The sequence below is a fragment of the Parasteatoda tepidariorum genome, chromosome 6, assembly GCF_043381705.1.
Source record: "Parasteatoda tepidariorum isolate YZ-2023 chromosome 6, CAS_Ptep_4.0, whole genome shotgun sequence".
NCBI classification, from domain to species: Eukaryota; Metazoa; Arthropoda; class Arachnida; order Araneae; family Theridiidae; genus Parasteatoda; species Parasteatoda tepidariorum.
In genome coordinates, this window is record NC_092209.1 from 10597441 (window position 1) to 10619726 (window position 22286).

At 31.6% G+C, this 22286-nt stretch overlaps 1 protein-coding gene across 3 annotated transcripts in view; it reads right to left on the reverse strand.

Moving 5' to 3' along the window:
• The window catches only part of LOC107455754 (putative inorganic phosphate cotransporter), a 66384-nt gene that overhangs the window by 25609 nt on the left and 18489 nt on the right, over positions 1 to 22286 (reverse strand). For 2 of the 3 annotated variants that reach the window (XM_071181986.1, XM_071181987.1), the window contains exons 3-6: positions 19132 to 19195; positions 16079 to 16278; positions 13754 to 13990; positions 9553 to 9736 (exon numbers count right to left, since the gene is read on the reverse strand). In XM_071181986.1, the coding sequence (XP_071038087.1) occupies positions 9553 to 9736; positions 13754 to 13990; positions 16079 to 16278; position 19132 (622 nt within the window). In that variant the 5' untranslated portion in view covers positions 19133 to 19195. The remainder of the gene's footprint in view (positions 1 to 9552; positions 9737 to 13753; positions 13991 to 16078; positions 16279 to 19131; positions 19196 to 22286) is intronic. The other variant, XM_071181988.1, reaches the window with a different exon arrangement.

The window sequence follows — 22286 nt, forward strand, 5'->3', positions numbered from 1 at the left end:
CAAGCTTACTAAACAGTAGGCTTTACCTTAATCAATATGAAACCTAACTTCAAATTGTTGAGTATCTAATTTTAATATTGCGAATTCTGAACTGTTTTCGATTCAAAAAATTATTCTTAACTTTTTCTGGACGGGCGAATCATAATTATATTCGTATGGAATTAGAAACAGGATGGATAAAAATAAAATGCGGTAACTTAAAATTTGGACATGGCAAATTCTCCGAGATGCATTTCAAGTGAGAAATAAATGAATTACTAGTAGTTTTCTTCAAGAAACAAGTTCATGTGAGTGATCACCTTGAATTGGAACTATTGAATAGATTTTTTTTTCTTCAGTAGATTTTGATTAAATATTTTTTTTAAAAAAATGCAATGTAAAAGATTTATACATTTTTAATTATCTTACCACATTTTTAAATTAAAATTAAATGAAAAATATAAGTAATTTTCCTGAACTTCGATAAACTAACTTGAAAAACTAAACAATTTCAAGCAAGCTTGCTAAACAGTAGGCTTTACTTTAATTAATATTAAATATTTTTTTTAAAAAAATTCAATGTAAAAAATTTATACATTTTTAATTATCTTACCACATTTTTAAATTAAAATTAAATAAAAAATATAAGTAGTTTTCCTGATCTTCGATAAACTAACTTGAAAGACTAAAAAATTTCAAGCAAGCTGGCTAAACAGTAAGCTTTACCTTAATTAATATGAATATCAACTTCAAATTGCTGAGTATCTAAATTTTAATATTGCGAATTTCTGAACAGTTTTTGATTTAAAAATTAATTCTTAACCTTTTCGGGGCGGGCGAGTCATAACTATATTCGTATGGAATCAGAAACAGGATGGATAAAAATAAAATGAGGTAACTTAAAACTTGGACATGACTAATTTGCCAACATTATTTTTGCGTTCACTTTAAATCTAATACATCCAATCTATATTTTTTTAAAGCGTAACTACATAATTTGAACTATGTCTTGGTGAATTAAATAAAGAAAACTATTACATACTTGCCAACTTTTACGCATTTGGCTTAAAATTTTATTTCTATATTTAAAGTGGTAGTAAAATTTATGCTTTCTATGTATTCCTTGCATTTACAAACTAAATTTATAATCTTTTTTTCACCACCACTATTTCTTAACAAATTAAATTTATATATTAATATGTAATACTGTCACGGTGGACAGCTTAAACTTTTTCCAAAATGCAGCTTATGTTTCTGCCTAAAATTGTAATTTAAGTTCAATTTTATTACCGATGGGGAAAACGTTGGCAGGAATGCTATCAAAATAGTTTAACTACCAGTTTATCTTTTGTACCGTGATTGGCGCCACCCTGAGAATGCATATATGACTCGCACGTCACGATGAAGTTAATTACATCAATCTGACTTATGCAGGAAATTTGCAATTTTTAAAGAACACACAGCGTTATCAAGGCCTGAGAAAAATTTTAAAGTAATGACCGGAGTCATAAGAGGCTAATCAAATATTAATATTCTCTTTTTATACATTAAGGCAGTGATTCTCAACCACTGTGCCGCGGCACTTTTGTGTGCCACCAAATTCTAAGAGTGTGCCGTCAAATATTAGAAATGATACAATAAAAATTATAATGCTTTTTTTATTACGAGTAAAGTTTAAATTAAAGAAAAGTGTACATATATATATTATTACATACATATACTTTTTATAATTTTTCCACGCTTTAACCGCATGAACATCTTTGTNTCTTTGTCGGCCATTGTCTTGTCTCTGACAATCTTAAAATAAGAAGGAAGTGCTTAAATTGTGATTGACAATTTTAAGAAATGTTGAAATAAGTAGGAAATTTAATGATTATTAAAATTATTAATTAACAAAGGAAAGCAAGCTGAATATTAACTTTCAAACTGAAATAAAAGCTAATCGTTAAAGTAAGCTATGCAATACAAATTAACAAAGGATAACTAACAAAAAAATAAGCTAACTATTAATAATCAGCAAAAAAACCAGTTAACAAGACATCACAAAAAATAACAGTTAATAGCTATAGAAAACAAGCTAACAATTAATAACTAGCAAAAAAAATAATAACTGTTACTAACTAATAAAAAATTAGTCGAAAGAAATAATTAATCCCTTAATAAACGTGCTTTTGTAGTACATATTTTATTTCACATTCAAAATTATTATCACAAACTATTTAACACAGTGTATTATTATAGGTATGTAAACAACTTTTAAACTAATTTTTTTCATTGTGTGCCGTCAAATTTCAAAATCGTTAAAAGTGTGCCGCCCCCCAAAAAAGGTTGAGAATCACTGCATTAAGGTTATATTTAGATTTGATTTACTTAACCCATTTGAGCCTAGCGTCCTTTTAAGATGGCGGTTTCTTTTTCTAAAATTGAAACAAAAAGTTGTTGCACACATGTTTTATTACTTAGGCTTGCCATTGGCGGCTAAAATTTTAAAAGGTGGCTGCTTATAAAAAGGTGTAAGTAAATTACATGCCTAAAAAATAGCATATAAAATTCGCAAAAGCGTTATAAAACTTGTATAAGTAGTCGCTAACTCAAAATTGGGTTGACTGTTCAACGACGGTTACGAAATATTAAATGTTTTAAACATTTGTTAACTCATTCTGAACAATAATTGCAACTTTTTGAATTGGTATTAGAAGCACTCATATTAAAAAGTGGTAGGGCATCCTTCAGCATTTGAGGTTCACCATATCATTTTAGGTACCTGCGAAATGTTATTTTCAACAATAGTGAACTGAAGCATAAATTTATTAAACTGACGGAATTTTAATGAAACTTTTACCAGAGCAAGAAGATTTTCAGCTTGACCTTTTATAAATCTTTTTAATTTATTTACATGAAATTTTGTCCACGAACCCAGCACAGATTACACTGAATAACACATTTTTCGTTGCATGTATGCATTTACTTTATCTTACCTTATTTGGGTGTGGAGACTTCAAATCATAAAAACCTTTTCTACAGAAAGCTACAGATTTATTTTAACTGGCACTTTTTAGTTTAGTTTAGTTTTCGACTGAATGTACAAGTTTACAAAGAACGTATAGATTAATATACATACATATACGCTTGTATGTTCCCTTAAAAATAACGCTTGAGCAAAAACAGAATGAGATATTAGCATATAGCATTGAAAACTTAAATGTTATTATCGCCTTCTTCCTACCACGCCTTACGTAAGAGAGAAGTGAGAACACTCAGCATGTACTCGAGTGGATTTTAAAAACTGCTCATTAGGAATATATTAATTAACTGCTTGAAAACTGCAGCTTGTATAAAGAAAACGCTTTCCGATCTGAATTCAGAGAAACGAAAATTTAAAAGATCAATGAAGATACTCATTTAACTGAAAGAGCCAAATTCATAAATTTAAAATATGAATATTTGATTTACCACATGTAACCTTAGCCACAATTTTTTAATTCTTGACTGCAGCAATCCTGGCAAATGCACTTTTCAATGAATATTCCAAACATCGTACATAATTGAGAATGATGTAGTTAAGAGTTCTTTTTGTTCAGCTCTCCAAATCAGTAACGTTTAAAGAGTTAAAATTGAAATACTCTACTATTCGATTTCAGAAATTATTTCATATTCATATAATTCTAATTTAATTCATTTAATATTAAAAAATGCTAGTTAAGTTTTTATAAAAAATTATCATTCTCTTATTTTAAATATTTTTCTCCCAAAATATTTAAAATTAAGGATGGCCGCTGAAAAATTATTTAATTTAACCAACTCAAGGTGAACATTCTCAGTCTCTCAGGAATAAAACTCTCACTTTTGACGTTTTAGCAATCCGTGAGCAGCACTTCGTTAATTTTGAGAATCATTTCGTCACGAAATCACGTGATTTGTTACGAAACGCGAAATCTCAAATATTTCCTCATTCAGAAACCTTTTGCGGCGCATTGTTGGAGATTGACAATGAGTAAAGACTGAAAACTATGAATCGAAAATAAATTGAGACACTATACTGACCGGTTTGTATGGTGGTCAAGAAATCAGCCTTGTACCGGAGTTCGAATCCCTCTTCGGACATGGGTGTTATTTATCTATCTGCCCTATATGGTGCCCACGCGCCGCCTATATGGTGACCACGTTGTAGTGATTATTATAAAAGTTAGATACATTAAGCACTAAAAGTTTTTTTTGGATAAAAATGGTATGATGAAATATTTCTTTGTTTAATTCGTTTCCTCGAAGAACTCACAATAGTTAATAAGTTTCTTCTGGCGAAATTTTTGCTCGCAGCATATACCAGGAAACTGCTTCGTCAAAAATGAAGAAAGCTTCGTGATAATCGAGTATCCCTCTTTTACAGTCGGTAATTAATTTATTTCATACTCGAAATGTATCTAGGGGGGGGGGAATTAGATTTTGGTCTCGTTAGTATAAATAGTTATACTAAGATCCAACATTTCGGAGATATTCTATAACTCTAATGGTATCTAATACTATACTCCGACTGCATACAGTTTCATTTTATTTCGTTATCAAATTACACAAATGGGCTTTTAATAGTTTAACACATCAGATACTTAATTCGTGCTTTTTTTTACGATATATCACAAAATTATTTAAAAAAAAAGGTTATAAGTCGTACTGCTGGAATCCTAGATTTGTAGATATAATTCGGTAAAGAAAGAGAACGCTCATGCTTGAAAAAAAGAAACAACTATATGACGTTGTAGAAGCATTGGATTTGATTAGACCGTTAAAAATGACTCGTCCTACTCTGACCTCTTAACAAATCAAATGCGAGACAAAGAATTTTTACTTCTGTTTGGCTGGAGAAGAAATTCGTTTGTTAGAAACAATATTTATTATTCTTTCTTCAATTTCTTTAAATACAAACAGAAGGACTTTGGTTTATTACGGTTTTTAGATGACATTTTTATTAATTCTTATTAATTGTTAATTGATTATTGTTGTTAATAAGAAAGCAAAAATGAGAATGTTCGACGTCGTTTCAAGAGTTGGCGGTGGGAGCTTGTCATCCATTTGGCGTGTACTGAGATACAAACAGACACTCTCCGTAAGGTTAATGTTTTTTATTAACTTGCAACAGAGTAAAGTAAATATCAAGTTTGTATTTGTAAATAATATAAATCCTTCTCTATCTATATCAACGGGTTCCAAATGGCGTACAGCGGAACCCTAGAGCTCCGTAAAAGAGTGACGGAGGTTCCAACAGTTAGGAAACTTTTTAATAATTTATGATTTTCGAAATCTGCAATTAATTTTATTTCATATTTCCGTTATTTTAGTAAAATTACTTAATTGAAATATTTGAAGAAAGAGATTGCATCGAGTGAAAATAACTCAAATCACCAACGAAGGAGAATGTTTCTCTCATAATATCAACGTTTCTCTTTCTTTCTTGTCATTATTTTAATGGAAACCCTATTTCCTATCATTCATTTTAAGTATAATTTAGCAGTTAATATGAACTAGCATTTTAGTATGAACTAGTATAAGATTTAGTATGAACTGAGATTAAATTATGAATGAGACTAGCTCACTTTTCAGATTTATAATTCAGATTTGTAGAAAGTTGAAAAAACTTTAGGATGAAAAAATTTCATTCTTCATTCATTCACTAAATATTTCTAAAATTATTAAAAAATTTAGATAATTACATATTTCTAAAATAATAAATAGCCCTTCTTTAATTAATACGTTCACTATTGCTAATGAAATTTATTCAGTGAATCTCAAGGTTCCACTAAAAGAAGTTCGACCATTTACAGTTCCAGAGTCGATAAAAATAAGAAACCGCTGATCTAGATAATAAAATAAAGCCCTCTCTCTATCTAGAATAATTTTAGTTCTAAAATTATTTATTTCTTTTCGGTAGAAATATATATTGAGGATTTCATTCCTTTTGAATTCTATACATTATTTTTAACTGCTTTATCACATAGGTAGAAAATAGACATATAACACGGAATGTTGTTAAATATAAATATTTCAAAAGGAATTTGTAGTGAGGAAATCTTTTTGGAGGTCATTGCAATATTTTTGGTATTTCCAGTACAGTATAACCAGTCCAGGCCGGGCCTGAAAGCGAGACGGAAAAGAGAAAATTTCAGGATTGTAGGAGAACTATTTCAATACTAGACAACATTTGGGAAGAGTTAATCTATTCTGAACGATAAACAATTTACTGTAATTAATTTTTCTCAGCGAAGAAGAAATTCAATATAAGCATTTTATCCGTTAATAACAATTGGTAGTTATAGATTTTTATTATTCCCGAAAAAAAGCTAAAAAATGAAATTTATTTGTTACCAGTTTTTGCTTCCTTCCGTCTTGATATATATAGGCTTTCACCCCTGGTCCAGGCAGCACTATTTCAACGAATGTTAAGAAAAAACATCCACTAGAAATTTAAATTATTTGCTTTTAAACGTTCGGCAACTACTCTAAACATTAACATTAACTCAAGATATTACCACTGTATTTTACCCCCATTTATCAGACTATGAAATTACCTTCAGCTCTTTAATCTAACTTTTAACTCAGATATGACTGTAATACTACAGAGGCTTCTAATTTTTTTTTCTTTGCCAAACCAAAAGCCATTAAGTCTCAACCATTATACATATGAACAGATGAAGGAGTGAAATACTCTACTTCGCGGGCTGGTACTCTACAACACCTATCAAGTCAAGTCAAGTCTAAACAATAGACTTTTCTGGACCGGCGAGTCATTAATACTCTACAACAACACCTATCAAGTCAAGTCTTAAACATTAGCCTTTTCTGGACCGGCGAGTCATTAATATGTTCGTATGGAATCCGAAACGCGGAAAAAATTAAAAAGCGGTAGTTTAATAAATAAATACATTACTACTATATTTTTTTAAGAAACAAGTTCATGAGAAGAATCACCTTGAATTGGAAAGTTCTTTTTCTTCTTCCGTAGATTTTAATTAAATATTTTTGCAAAAAAATTTCAATATTAAAAATGTATGCACTTAAAAAAATTATGATACCACATTTTTAGTTTAAAATTAAATTTAAAATATAAGTAATTTTCCTTAAAGCATTGCTCTGCGTGACGATGTTCATATTTCAAAGAAGCTTGCTAAATAGTAGGCTACACCTAAATATGAAACCATACCTGCCAACTTTTAATCTCTTCCATTATCATTTTTCCCAGTGGTATTAAAATGGAATTAAAACTTCAATTTTTAGCAAACAAATACGTTGCATTTGAAAAAAATCTTATGTTGACAACCATGGTAGTAACACATATTAATATATGTGCTTCATTTTTTTAAGAATAGTGGTGATCAAAATCATTTAGAAATTAAGTTTATAAAAAAAAACAGTATATATTTACTACCACTTTAAATATGAAAATGAAATCTTCCGGAAAATCCGGAAGAGTTGGCAGGTATGTGAAAGGTAATTTCAAAGTGTTAAGTATCTAAATTTTAATTTGGCTAATGCCTGAAAAGTTTTAGATTCAAAAATTATTCTCAACTTTACCGGGATGCCCGAGTCATAATTATATTCGTATGGAATCAGAAACATGATGAAAAAAAAAGCTATAACTTAAAATTTGTACATGGCTAATTTGACAACCTTATTTTTGCTTTCACTTTAAATCTAATACATCCAATCTATATGTTTGTTAAAAGTGTAGCTGTATAATTTTTGATTTGAACTAAGTCTAGGTAAATTAAATAAAGAGAACTATTATTGCCCCGACCACAAATAAACTGCTGACAAAAAACGATTTTTTCTACCAATTTTATCTTTTTTACCGTGACTATATCATCACCCTGAGAATACATATATGATTAACCCGTCTCGAAGAGGTTAAAAGGATTAAACCTCCACACGGTTTTTATAGGTCGTCCGATCAAACCATTTTGAAAGATTTCCAGTTTCTGAACGAGTCACTTAATACAAAATCTAGCTAAAATAAAAAAAAAGTGGTAGCAAATACATGACTTAAAATTTGCTTTATTTATGAATATTTGGTTTGCCTTATTCACCTGTCAACCACTAGAGATTCAATTCTCAAATATATATGAAGAATTTCTCTCAATTACTTTTAAAGAAGGTTTTGGATTCATGCGCACAACTGGTTCACTTTTTAAATAGTCTGCGCGGACTATTTATAAGTGACCGTGTGGAGGCTTTCTGCTGTAGGAATTGATGATTAAGCACGTCGTTTCACTTTAAATGTACTGTCTTATGTCCAGGGATGCCACATGCAACTAAAAATGTAAATAGTGGTAAACACTAAATTCAGCTCTGCAAATTTATTAATTCTATTATTATTAAATCGTAATTGTCCTGTCTTTCTCTTCCTTTACTTCCCTTATTTCTTATTAACGATTAACTACTTCTGTTTAATTAAACCTATACCTGAGTCAGCAACTGTTACAGAATTGCTAGAGTGGCCCCTTTGGCTGGGTACTCGTATGCATTAATTCTTAGTTTCCGCAGTTTAAGATGCCATTTTCCATAGTAAACTGAAAAAAATACGCTAGAAAAAGCAGCTAATTTTAAATACTTTTAATGAAATGTTGAATTTTGTCAGCAAATTGGTATTTTTAGACACTCTTGGAAAACCTGAAAGTCGCATTTGCCGATGCATTGCTTGCTTTAAATTTTAAATAGAATGTTGTTTTACCGGAAAGAGTTAACCACTAGTGTTTATCCATTTTGGATTACTATTGCATTTTTGCAACATTTTTACATGATGTAAGAAGTACTTTTATAGTAATTACTTATAGAATAACTACATTAGTTCTATGATAAAGCATGCGGAAAAAGTAATTACTCACATTCTAAAAAATAAGTGATAAAAGTAGTTACTTATATAATAAAATATAAGTAATAAAAGCAATTATTTATCTAATAAAACTCTTGTGCATAGATGAATGTGATGTTCTCCAGTGCGGAGTATCACGCGAATTTTGAAATATAAAAATGGGGTCGTCTGTTTACCGAAGCGGTGGTGCAGTACCAACGCCTCCTAAAACTGGAAGCCTCCACTGTTTTCTGTAGGTAGTCCGATTAAAGCACTATGAATGTAAGTCAGATTCTCAAAAGAGATATGCATTACAAAATTTAATAAAATTAAAAAAGTGGTAGTAAATATATCTATAAAAATGTGTTTAATTTATGAATATGATTGGTTTGTCTTATTCACCTGTCAAACCCCCAAATTCAATTCTCGAATATATATATGATAAATTTCTCCTAATTACTTTTAAAAAAGGAATTTTGGTTAATGCGCACAACTGGTTCAAATTTTAAATAATCTGCGCAGACTTCTTATAAGAGACCGTGTGGAGACTTTACGCTGCGGGAGGTGATGGCCACACCTTCTGCAGAGAATCAAAATTATGATAACGGGTCTTCGGATCATCCTCAGGTACGTTTCCCAGACAGTAGACCATTGGCGACGTAAATGTACTAAAACTAAACAGAGGACTTTGCTCTTTTCAAATTTTTAGACATTTTTAAAAAAAACTATTTTACCACATATGTAGAATATAGACGGCCATCCACCGAGAAATGAGCTTTCACTCAGAATACCAGTAAACACATTTGTGATGAGTGTTCCTATCAGTCCACCTGTATACATCGCAGTTGAGATACGACTTCTTTCCATTTTTGGTGCCCATCGACTCACCAAAACATTCATTGAAGGATAAGCTATCCCCTGAAATTAATTAAAAGATATTATATTGCTATAAATATTAATTAAATAAGACCATCACAATAAAATAGATATTTACGGGCAAGAAGCAATGTTAAAGGGAGAGAGTACAGTTTAACACTCTTCAAAAAAAATTTATGAAACCTATTGGTACAGAAATGTATTTCTTCATAGAAATTGCTTTAAGTAAGATGTAACAAGTTTTTTTTAATAAAGTTCAAACAAGAAAAGAAAATGTAACTTATTTGCATCATCAACACTGAGTGTTTATATTTGATTATGTTTACACTAAACACAACACTCATAACTTCGACTAACAGCAGTAATAGAAATTAAATAGCTGTGGTTGGCTATATGCCGATGCCGAACACTGTAGAAAGTGTTGCAGAAGGAGTAACATACTGTAGATGCAGTTTTCGCTTTTCAACTTAAAGCAATTCTAATAGGGTAAATACACCGAAGATTTATTGCTATTATTAGTGAATCTATCCTTTTTCTCGTTTTCTTGATGACACAGGAAAACTACTCAATAATTACCAAGGGGTAAGTAACAAAAATATATTTAAATCTTTAACATGATGAATACGGTACAATGGTGTAGACGTGACTACTACTACATTACAATGTGGCGGTTCTTGCTTTTTACAAAATCTTAGTTTGCAGTTACGGTTACAATCTAATGATAAACTCCGCCATCTATCGGTGGTTCAATAACATGTATTTCTACAAACTCCCCATCATGGACGGGGACGTCCATAATATCTAGTAAGATTAAAGGAAAAATGACAAATAGAAAAAAAAACATTAAAGTTCAACATGAATCAAATTTTTAAGCATTATTTAAAATTTCAAAAGGATATAACAGTTGAACNCAAACTACACTGCTGGACAATTGCTAAGGACGGATCACAAATTGCAATGTAGCATAACATTAAGCGAGACATGAGGCCTAGTAGGATAAAATATAGTTGCCACACTGTACAGACATTAGAATAAAGAATATTCATTGTTCTGGAAAGTACAAAAGCTATGAAACATCTGAAAGAAAAAAATGTGGAATTTGATGCTGCGTACGGAAATTTGATGCTGCGTTCGGAAAAATGGAACAATGCATCTAAATGTCAACAGGCAACTTGAAGAAAGGTGTCAGTACGGGATGTGCCCACCGTGGAGTGTGATGCAACATTCTACACGTCGTATCATGTTTTGCACAACATTATCCAGCAGCTGTTGAGTAAATTTATCCCATTCCTCTGTCAGTGCACGGATGAGGGCGTTCTTCCCAGCAAACACATTAGGTCGGTAACTTTGCGGCCCGTTGTCGGTGATATTGGCAACTGTCGGTCATCGGACCGTCTTATATCGGCATTTTATTGGCATGTTATTGGTTGTATCAGATTCGGTTCAATGAAAGACTTCTTGTAAAGTGCCGATAACATATTTCCGATAACAATATTTCAACGGAATTAATAAAATTGGGCCGATATCAAATAACGATATCTTATTTGCATACATGCTAACGGAATCTGTGATTTTACTGTTGACCGATATTTAAAAACTGGATATATGATGGAATACATGAAATCAAAGCAAAAATTTAAAAAATTTTAGTATTAAAAATAAATATTATTAAATTAAATTATATTTATGCTAAATTGGCTCATAATTTTTTTTTTTTTTTATAAAACAAAGTTTTTCCTTAAAACTCAGGCAAATTAAGCTAATTTTCTAGCACAAAAGTTAACTATTTTTATGCCTAATAATTTATTATTTTATGTATTTTCATCGCAGATTGTTTTTATGAGATGGTTAGTTTATTTCATTGAATTTAGTAGAAATTTAGTAGAAAAATTAGTTTAATTTAGTAAAAAAATTAAATTAAAGCTGCCAGTTATTACTACAGAACAAGTTTATAATCTTCAATTGTGCCCAAAAAGGTTCTGTGAGTTTTTCTTTCTCATAAACAAAAAATAACGAATTTAATTATAGAAAATCCTGGGTATTTATCCGTATCGAATTTTCAATTATTAATAACAAAAGGAAAGCATGGCGGTTTAAATTTTACTTTGGGATGAAGCTTTATATACGAGTAATAGTAGAAAAATTTTAAGAATATTAACCATTAAAATTAATTACCTATGCAAGTCGGACAAGTTAAGAAAACAATATGCTTGAAAATTCAAGAGCGCTTTATACTGGTGTTAAATTTCAGCGTACTTGTCGTACCGTGGCTCAGTGGTAAAGAACCTGAATAACGACAAGTCGTCCTGGGTTCGAATCGAGCAGCTAATTGTTAGGTATTCTAGATATTTTCGAATTATTAATTATTTTATTCATAAACAGTATTATTTTACGTTTAATTCTAATTTATTAACATTATTTAAATGAAAAATAATAGTTGTCAATAATTTAGAGCAATTTTCTTAACTCTTTTTAATTAAGATTCTGCTTTAAAAAACTGCTAATTTAAAAATAAATTAATTCATTTTATTTATTATATTTTTTTCAGTTATTACATACTACCTGATATTTAAATTGCAGTAATAATTTAATCTTTCACTAAAATGGCATTAGTTTAATTTTCAATTTTTATAAACAGTGGTTATAAAAATTTAAAATTTAGATTTTCAAGTGATTTCCTTAAAATGCATTGGTTTCGAACAAGCTTGTGAATTCTATTTTTATAAATAGTCGGAAAAAAATCTAATAAAGCGTTTACAGTTAATAGGACAAAATATCTCTAATAGAACAAAATCAAGAAATAAATTTTGGTGAAGATTTAATTAAACATAAAATCTACAGTTCATCGAAAATTTGAATAAGATGCGATTTATATTTGATCGCATCTAAATTTTCAAAAGATGAAAAAATCATTTTGAATGTTTATGAAATAAGTTTTTCAGCAAACCAACTTCAAAAAAGGCTGTTGTTGTTAATATTTATGTGGTGTTAATTTTGAAAGGTAATTACTAATTTTTTGTTTCCCAATTATACATTATACTTATTATTTCTATTAAATTAATAAAATAAATCCTTTTCTTTTTGTTACTATTTAAAGCTCTGGTTAAATATATTATTTTAACAATTATTAACTTATTGAAGATTGAATTATTTATTTCATTATGCAATTTCAATAACGAAAAATTATCAAATATTTTAAAAAATGCAATAAAATAAGTAAAATTATTTTAATTTATACTCCATTTCTAATTTAAAAAAAAAAAGTAATGAAAAGTCTCTTTAGCCTGCTTAGAACTCCAAGAGCATCGTTGCTGCACAGGTTTCCAACCACCAGTTCTTTTTATCGTTAATAATTTCGAGATTTAACTTATCTGTAAAATATGCTTAAATTATCGAACCCGTTTTTTTTTAATTACCTGACTATTGTGTTTTATTATTAAGTTTCATTCCAAAGTAAATTTTTCAAGTCATGCCCTTTCCTTTTAGGGAAAAGAAATAATGAAATAAATAAATAATAATAAGCACTTTTTTAGTTAACAACAGGTGGATGGATGGTGCTTGCAGGTGGTGGGCGGAACTATATATTTTGTTTCTTTCTTTTCTTCTTTTTTAACATGAGTATGATAGTTAGAAAGGAAGAAAAAAGTAAATAAAATGTGGAGACAAAGCAGTAACGAATTGTGCGTTGAAATGAGAGAAACAAGATTTTGAACTTTAACGACATGAAAGCCGTTAATTTGGGCTATAACTAGGTAAACTAAACAACGCACTTCAACAGATTATCCTAGTTGATCTGCAGAGTATCCAGGCAATGTTCATATTAGCGTATTTGTGCTTTAGCAGCAATGCCTGTCCTAGTAACAATTTCATGTTAAGTGCAGAAAATAATTGCTTCACACATCCAATTATATCAAGAACTGCCCAAATTCTTCAGCCTATCTCGCATATTTTTTTATTAAATTTTAATTTTGAAGATGAATTTTGAAAGTTGAGAATAGTGCATTATCTTCTTTTAATTATAAACTGCATTGTTTTTCAATACAAACAAATTATACTCACCCCGGAAAATCCAACAACGGCACGCGCAAATATCAAAGCCCACACATCCAGCCTTGCAGCTGTGGGTGTGAGTAGAGTGGCAATGGCACAAAATAGGACTCCTAATCCATAGACCCATTTGGCACCGTATTTTTCAGCTATCATTCCTCCGGGTATTTGGCTTAAAAGATATCCATAGAAATAGGCGCCAACAACTTGCCCTTGCATATTAGAGTTCCATTCGAATTCACCATCGGGCTGAAACAGAGAAACAATTGCCTTGTTTATTTTTATTAGAGTCAAATTTAAACAAACTACATGTAGTTAAAAAGAAAAGAAGTTTGTCAGATGCAAAGTAATACATAATGCGATTTTTACGTTTATTCTTTGAGTACTTAGTACAATATTCTGTTGCATGAGAATTTTGAACTGTTCTTAGATATTTTCGAATGGCTGATTTCAAATCTGCAATTGATTTCACTCTACAAGCTACAGTTTCAATGCATTTTAATAATATAGTCCAAACCAGGATTTTTTTAAATTTCCTCGAGGGTCTACTAAGTGAATGAAAACTAAGTGAATAAAACAAATACGACCTAAACGATTCGCATCCGAAACAGAGATGTATTGTAGCCTTCTTCTTAACCGGTTAACGCCCAGCGTCATATATTTAGGATACTTCCTTTTTTCAAAAACATTCATTGTGGTGGGAAACTTTTTTTCTGCATTTTCATTTATCTGGGCGAATTAAAAGATTCTCAGATACCACAATGATTTAGTTATTTCTGACTAGATCTAGAATTATAAGCAGCAAGTACTTTTTGATCATACCTCATATCGAAGACTGGTGCACAAAATGGAAGGTAGCTATCAACACCACTAAATCTTCACTACTAATTATTAGGAAATCAAGTAAAAAGAAAGTCATTTATCCAAATATTACTCTTTTCAATGATGCAATACCACTAGTTCGAAAGGCCACCTACCTAGGCGTCACTCTTACTAGTTCTTTAAACTGGAATACCCATATTGAAAATATTCTTAGCAAAGCGCAAGGAGCCTATAGATCTCTGAAACCAATATTAAACTATAATTCAAAACTATCACTCAAAACAAAACGAACCCTATACCTCCAATGTATTCGACCGATCATCAGCTACGCAGCCCCTGCATGGAGCACAACCACTGTTAGTCAAAAAAAGAAACTGGAGATTACTCAAAATAAATTCCTCAGATATATCACAGGAGCCCCCAGATCCATGAGAATGAAAGATCTAAGACGAGAGTTAAAAATCAACAAAATAGATGAGCACATAGCTGAACTATGTGCAAGTTTCTTCAGAGATGCACTCTCTTGTCATACGTGCAATTACTTTAAAAATTTTGATTTTGAGCTCATCAAAGACAACATAAAATATAGCCCGGCAACCGCCTTTTTCCTATCCGACGGAGTTTTGTCCCGTAAATTTTGTAAATAGCTGTAAATACTTGTAAATAATTTTGCGCATTTATTATGTATTTCTCCTTTTCTCTGAGGCTATGTGGCTACTGTGCACCTGAGAAGCTCGGGGGTAATACCTCGAAGGGAGGCGAGGCAGTCTGCCACAAAACCTCTTCTCTCTCTCAAACTTGTTTGTTCAATCTCACTACTTCATTTTAATTTTCTCTCAGTAAAAGATACTGAACCCCAACTTTCACCTTTCAGTTGCGCTTCGGCGATTTATTATTTATTTCCACTCAGATGAATTAGTTAGAGCCCCTAGCGGGGCTGATGCTAAGATAACCAACACATATGAGTATGGGTAAGTACTTTTTGATCTATCAAAGACTTTTTGAATGCCCTAACAGTAGAAAAACCAATTAATTTCGAAAATATATTATACCACTTTTTCCATAAAACCACTTCTTGTAACATTTCAATATATAAATACGGGACAAAACGGGTTAATTCTCTGCTATATAAGAGAGATAGGAAGGAGGCGATTATACATTTCTGTATTTCTGTTTATGATGATGCGATTGGTTAAAGTCGTATTTGTTTTGTGTTTTTTTTTTCAAAAGAGCTGAGAAATATATATGTATATGTTACAGTGAACGACCGAAATATCAACCATTATACTGTCACTTTGGTGAATGTCCGAAATATTTGTTATATCTGATTTAATATTAACTTATTAGTCGAAAATATTATATTTATACGATACTTTGATATCTATATTTGAAAATCATATTTCTATCATTGTTTAAAGCATAATGATAGAAATAATTTGAATATAGTAGGATAAATTATTACAACATTCATTAAATTACTTACTTGTTGCAAAATTATATTAGATTTGCACTTACTAAAAATTCATCTTCTTGTGTTGTTGTGTTTCTACTAAGTATAAGCTCTGGGCACGTGATTTTTGTTTCATTAGTTCTATTGTCTGAACGAGGTATTCTAACCATGGCGACCATAGCTACACTTAGATTAACTCGCATGGCATAAATATTAATGTAGCCAAAGAAACCAAGTAGCGTCAATACAAGACGAGCTGGAATCACTGAAAGCAACAAAAAACGACTATTAATATATATCCATCAATAAAAATATGGCTATTAACTTAAAATCACGAGTAAAACTCTTATAGTTGTTGTTGTTGTTAATTTACGGCGCACTATAGCTGCACAATGGGCTATTGGCGACGGTCTGAGAAACATCTCGGAGGATGATCCGAAGACATACCATCACAATTTTTATCCTCTGCGGAGGGGATGGCACCCCCGCTTCGGTAGCCCGACGACCTGCGCGCGAAGTCGAGCACTTTACGGTAGCACAGTTTAACGAGGACCACTACCGCACACCCTCGGTCCCTACGCAGACTGATCCAAGTGATCACCCACCCGCACACTGACCGAAGCCAGTGATGATTGACTTCGGTGATCTGCTGGGAACCGTGTCTTAACGATCAGTTCACTGCGGGACAAAACTCCTATAGAAAACCTTAATCAAACCGAAAATTCAGGGAATGCGCAGGAAGCATGCAGGCGGCGATATCCCACACATTTTCATTAGAATGTGCAGAAATGATGTGCGCATGCTAATATGGGAGGTATGTAAACATAGGTTGTAAACGTATAAGAATTGTCCCTCATCCGCTCACTTCCTCAGAGTGCAGACCGCCTTATTATTCGGAAATTTAAAAACCTTTTGAACTCTGGACACATTAGAATGCTGTTTAAGCTAGTGTAAGTCCTAAATCATTTAAAATACACTTCACAAAACAATTAAAGGATATTGAGGTTGTTGGTTGATCTTGCACCTGGAGAATAGTAAGAACGATTGGCGCATTATCGACAGACGTAGCAGGCTATATGAGATGCTAATGACATTTGTATCTCAGAAAAAAATGAGTTTTATTGAGCATTTGGGCACAAAAGGAAAAATAAAACACAATTTGTGCATGTAAGAAAAACAAATAAAAAATGTGTTTCCTTAAAAGAAAATCGCTTTTAGTAGGGGGTATGGTTTCCCCGGACGGCCAGCAACGTCGAACACTTTTGAGGCATCGAGTCAATCAGGTTATTAATGAGGGGCTGGGATATTTCCTCCGATTTCTGCAGAAGAGCTCGTTCCAGTACTTGGAGAGTTTGTGGGGGTGGAAGGTGTCCAGTAATTAGTCTGCCTAGAATGTCCCAAAAATGCTCGATCGGTTTCATGTCCGGAGAGCACGCTGGCCAATCAACTCGTGTGATTCCTTCTTCCAGAAAGGAATTATTCAATAAGTCAGAACGATGTTGTCTGAAATTGTCGTCCATTAGTACGAGGTCAGTTCATATTGCTGCAGCGGAAGGGATTACAATATGTCTCAGGATTTCGTCGCTATTTCGGTGACTGGTCAGAGCTCCATTTCGAATGATATGGATATCGGTTCGCCCATTAATGGAGATGCCAGCATAGACTATCATTTCCATACCACCATATCTTACAATCTCATGCTCGAACGCCGGATTGCTTCTAGTGTGACGCGCCTATTAACAAGATGAACAGAAAATCGGTACTCGTCAGAAAAAAGAATATTGAGCCATTCATTTCTCCTCTAGTTCACATGCTCTGCTTCACTCCCTGCGGACGTGCCGGTGCCATGCTGTTAACGTGACACACACCATTGTTTGGCAATCATGCGGACCAACTGAGTGGTGTTAGTTTCGGACAGTTTGTGTCCAAACTGTGGTGCCAATAGCAGAGCGAATGTGTTGTTGAAGATGATTAGCATTCATATTTCGATATCTTCCAGCTGTTAGCGTTTCATAATGGTCTTCATTGGGCGTTGTTGAACGTCTACGACCGTGCTCTGATCTTCTGTATGCATTTCCATTTTCCAAAAAACGATGCTAGTTTCTGAAAATCACACTTTGTGAAATTTTAATAGCTTATGCGACTTCGGCTTATGTTTGGCCCCCCTTTACCAAACAAAAACTCTCAAAGCTGCTTATTCGGTTAAATGACTTCTTTGAGGCATTGCACTCATCGAAACACAGCGCTTACGAAATGATGATCGTTCTTTTTCCGCTTCGTTTTACATTAAGTTGAAAGCCAAATCAAATTCGATGTCCTTTCTTCGTGGGGCACAAATAAAAAATAAAGCTTTCATAATTTCGGGTAATTTTCTTAAAAGCCTTTCCAGGAGAAAAGTGATCTTTTTCCTGCTGTCTACAACCATATCTCTTTTTGAATCATACACATGTAATTGTGCGGCAAATAGCGTTAAATCAAACTTGCGGAATCATGCCTTAAATAAAACAAAGCTACAACTATAAGAATTTTCTTTCTAAAAGAGTAGAAATTGTCAGACCTGTATGAACAACAAAGAGCAATATGACTTTAACACGTTGAAAGCCATGAAGGTCACCGGTTCCCGGCAAGATCGAATTTATTAGAAACACATAATTCGAGTAAATTTTTTTAAAAATATTTTTATCGTTACTAAAATGATTTGAAGAAAGTAATGCTAATGCAATATAGAACACACAAAACTAGTTTTATTTATATACACAGAGATGCCAACCTGCTCCGGTCACTGAAATAAATATTTTTGAGTGGTAGTTTATTAATTATGATTCCTGGTTTAATAAATTCAATTTAGTAGATTTTTAGCCTTTACTATTTCTAAACAATTAGTAGGGTTTTACAATTCACCACTGTTTTCGAATATGTCATTTCGAATATGTCAAAACTAGCAAAATCTATCTAATATAAGCAAATTTAGTGTGTAGTGATTTACCGTTTGGCCAGACGGGCAAGCCATGTAAAACTAGCGTGGCACTCAACGTGTTAATGTATCATCGGTAATCGATATAGAATTTCACAAATACCATGGGCCACTTCATAAATTATGCAAGTAACAATAACTTACTTTTTGGAATTTGGAGTAGTCTTCAGAATTCGGGGAAAACTCTTCACACAGAAAAGTGCTTTTCCTATTGGTATAAATTAATGACCATTATTTAATAAAAGGAAGTTGAAAAAATATTCCGTTCTTTTTTTTGCTACTCATAATAATCTAAACAGAAGTCAAATGAAGTCTTTTAATAAGAATGTTTTAAAAATAATATATTGAATTGATAATGAAAATGATACGCATTTATAGAAAATTCCTTCAGAATTTCACAACAGAGATGTCTAAAGAATGACGCATCACTGAATAATTATGTTCGACGTTTGTAGCAGATCTTTTTAAAAAATCAAAATGCAGCTTATTTTAATTCTTTTCAGCTTATGCATGTACATATTTTCCAACTACTAAGTTTTTTGAAAATTATTTTATTGAGTGATAGACATTTAACAAAAACTCTCAGAATTTTTTTTTTTTTTTACATTTTAAAAGCAAAACCACGAGCGATCTGGAACAAAGTGACGTTGTATCTGAATTTTCAAATTATTTATGTGTAGTGATGCAAAAACTAAGTGTAAATGAATAAAAAAAGATAATACATTAAACAATAATATTACCAATATGTACTACAGAATTTGGGTAGTTCCATAAAATATTTTTTCCGATAGTGTAGGTAAAAAATTTTATGTAAATATCTTAATAAATTAGAATTGAATTAATTATGACTACCACTATATATAAATAATATAAAATTATAAATAAAATCAAACATTAATTTTTAACTAAGACCACTTTGAATTTAATTCAATTCATATCTTATTCGACTCAGAAATATTTAACCCGTTTTGTCCCGACTTTATATATTGAAATGATACAAGAAGTGGTTTTATGGCAAAGGTGGTATAACATACATACCTGCCAACTTTTAATCCCTTCCATTCTGATATTTTCCAGTGGTATTAAAATGGAATTAAAATTTACTTTTTAAGCCATAAAATACGTTGTATTTGAAAAAGCTTAAGCTGATAACCATGATAGCAACACCATACCCTCCAACTTATGAGGATTTTGAAAATAATTCTTTCTAGTGGTAGCGAACCAAAGTAGAAATTTTTAAAGCAAATGGATTTCTCATAAAACTTTTATCAGAACTTAAGAATCTAGCCATATGGCCTGCACTTTTATAAGTAATAGTGAACAAGTTACGCTAAAAGTAATTTTTTTTAAATATTAAGACATTAATTTTGCTACCGTTTGAAAAGAAGATTTCTGAAACTACGGAAATTCCGTAGCAGTTGGAGGGTATGCAACACATATCAATATATATTTGCTAAATTGTTTTAAGTATAGTGGTGATCAAAATCATTAAAAAATTAAGTTTTTAAAAGAAGAAAAAGTATATATTTACTACCACTTTAAATATAAAAATAAAATTTTACGCCAAATGCGCAAAAGTTGGCAGGTATGAATATATTATCGAAATTAATTGGTTTTTCTACTGTTAGGGCATTCAAAAAGTCTTTGATAGATCAAAAAGTACTTGCTCCTTTTAATTCTGCATCTAGTCAGAAATAACTAAATCATTGTGGTATCTGAGAATCTTTTAATTTACCCAGATAAATGAAAATACTGAAAAAGTTTCCAGTCACAATGAATGTCTTTAAAAAAAGGAACTGCCCTAACTAATTTTAAGTTTATTATTGATGGTACAATAAAAATATTTACTTCTTCACGTGAAATATTTTCAAAGTAATTAGTGATCCATTTTATTGTTACTATATTCACGGTTGTTATCGAAATTTTTTTTTAAATCGGGGTTCTATCAAACCTTATTATTTAGGGTTGCATACCCGAAAGAAATTACGAACCGTTACTCTAAATTGAATAAGAATTTTTTTTTTAAATTATTTTTTTGCTGCATGAGATTTTTGATCGGTTCTTGGACATTTTTGTGCAACTGATATAAAATCTGCGAATGATTTCTTTCAACAAACTGTAATTCTTAATGTCACCAGGGCTTTTTTCTAAAATTTACTACTAAGAACGTCCCCACTTCTCTGCTACTTAGGGAGTGCAAGGGGGAAGATGACAAAACCGTTTGTTTATGATACGATGCGTTAAGTTTCTATTCTTTTCTAGTTAAGTGTTGTTTTCCAAGTACCATACAAGTGTATATGTATACAAATCTATACGTTCTTTATAATTTATACATTTTGAGCAAAATAAAATAAAATGTAATAGAAATACCATTTTGAACTTTCCGAACAAAATTCATCTCCGATTTGAAATTACCTCACCCGAATCAGGTAAGATCAAGTACTTGCATGACTGCAAAAGGAATCGGATCCCGATGTTATTCTTCACTTTTTAAAAGTTCGTAATAAGGGCTTTAACTAATTATTTCCATACAAGTTTTTTTTAAAACTGTTATTGAACAGCCGACACAGTTTTCGGGTTTCTGGGTTGGTCTACTCCGTAGCCTTGTAATTTTGAACCCAATGCAGAAGACAAGGGAACTACTGGATCAAGTAATGGGAGAAATTCGCATAGGTGAAGGAATTTTTGATGAAACTAATCCGTAAATGCGTTACATGGTCAGGAAAACCACGAAAACCCCCCACAGTCAGACTGACGGCAAAGGGAATCTAACCCATGATCCGTCTATCACTGAGGATATATTACGTCAGCACTGTGATCGCAGCGAGCCGGTTGCGGAATTCGTATCGACCAGCCATCACTGGGTTTCAAATCTGATTCACCTCATTAAAAGGAAAATGCTCCATAATCCTGAGCCATCACTGCTCATGTTATCCTCCACATCTATTTTTAATTTTTGTTCTTTTACGTAATGAAAATTTTTTTGTTCCCCTAAGCGACTCACGCATTAACCGGTTAACGCCCAGCGTCATATATTTAGGACAGTTCCTTTTTTCAAAGACATTCATTGTGATGGGAAATTTTTTTCAGTGTTTTCATTTATCTGGGTAAATTAAAAGATTCTCAGATACCACAATGATTTAGTTATTTCTGACTAGATCTAGAATTATAAGGAGCAAGTACTTTTTAATCTATCAAAGACTTTTTGAATGCCCTAACAGTAGAAAAACCAATTAATTTCGATAATATATTATACCACTTTTTCCATAAAATCACTTTTTGTATCATTTCAATATATA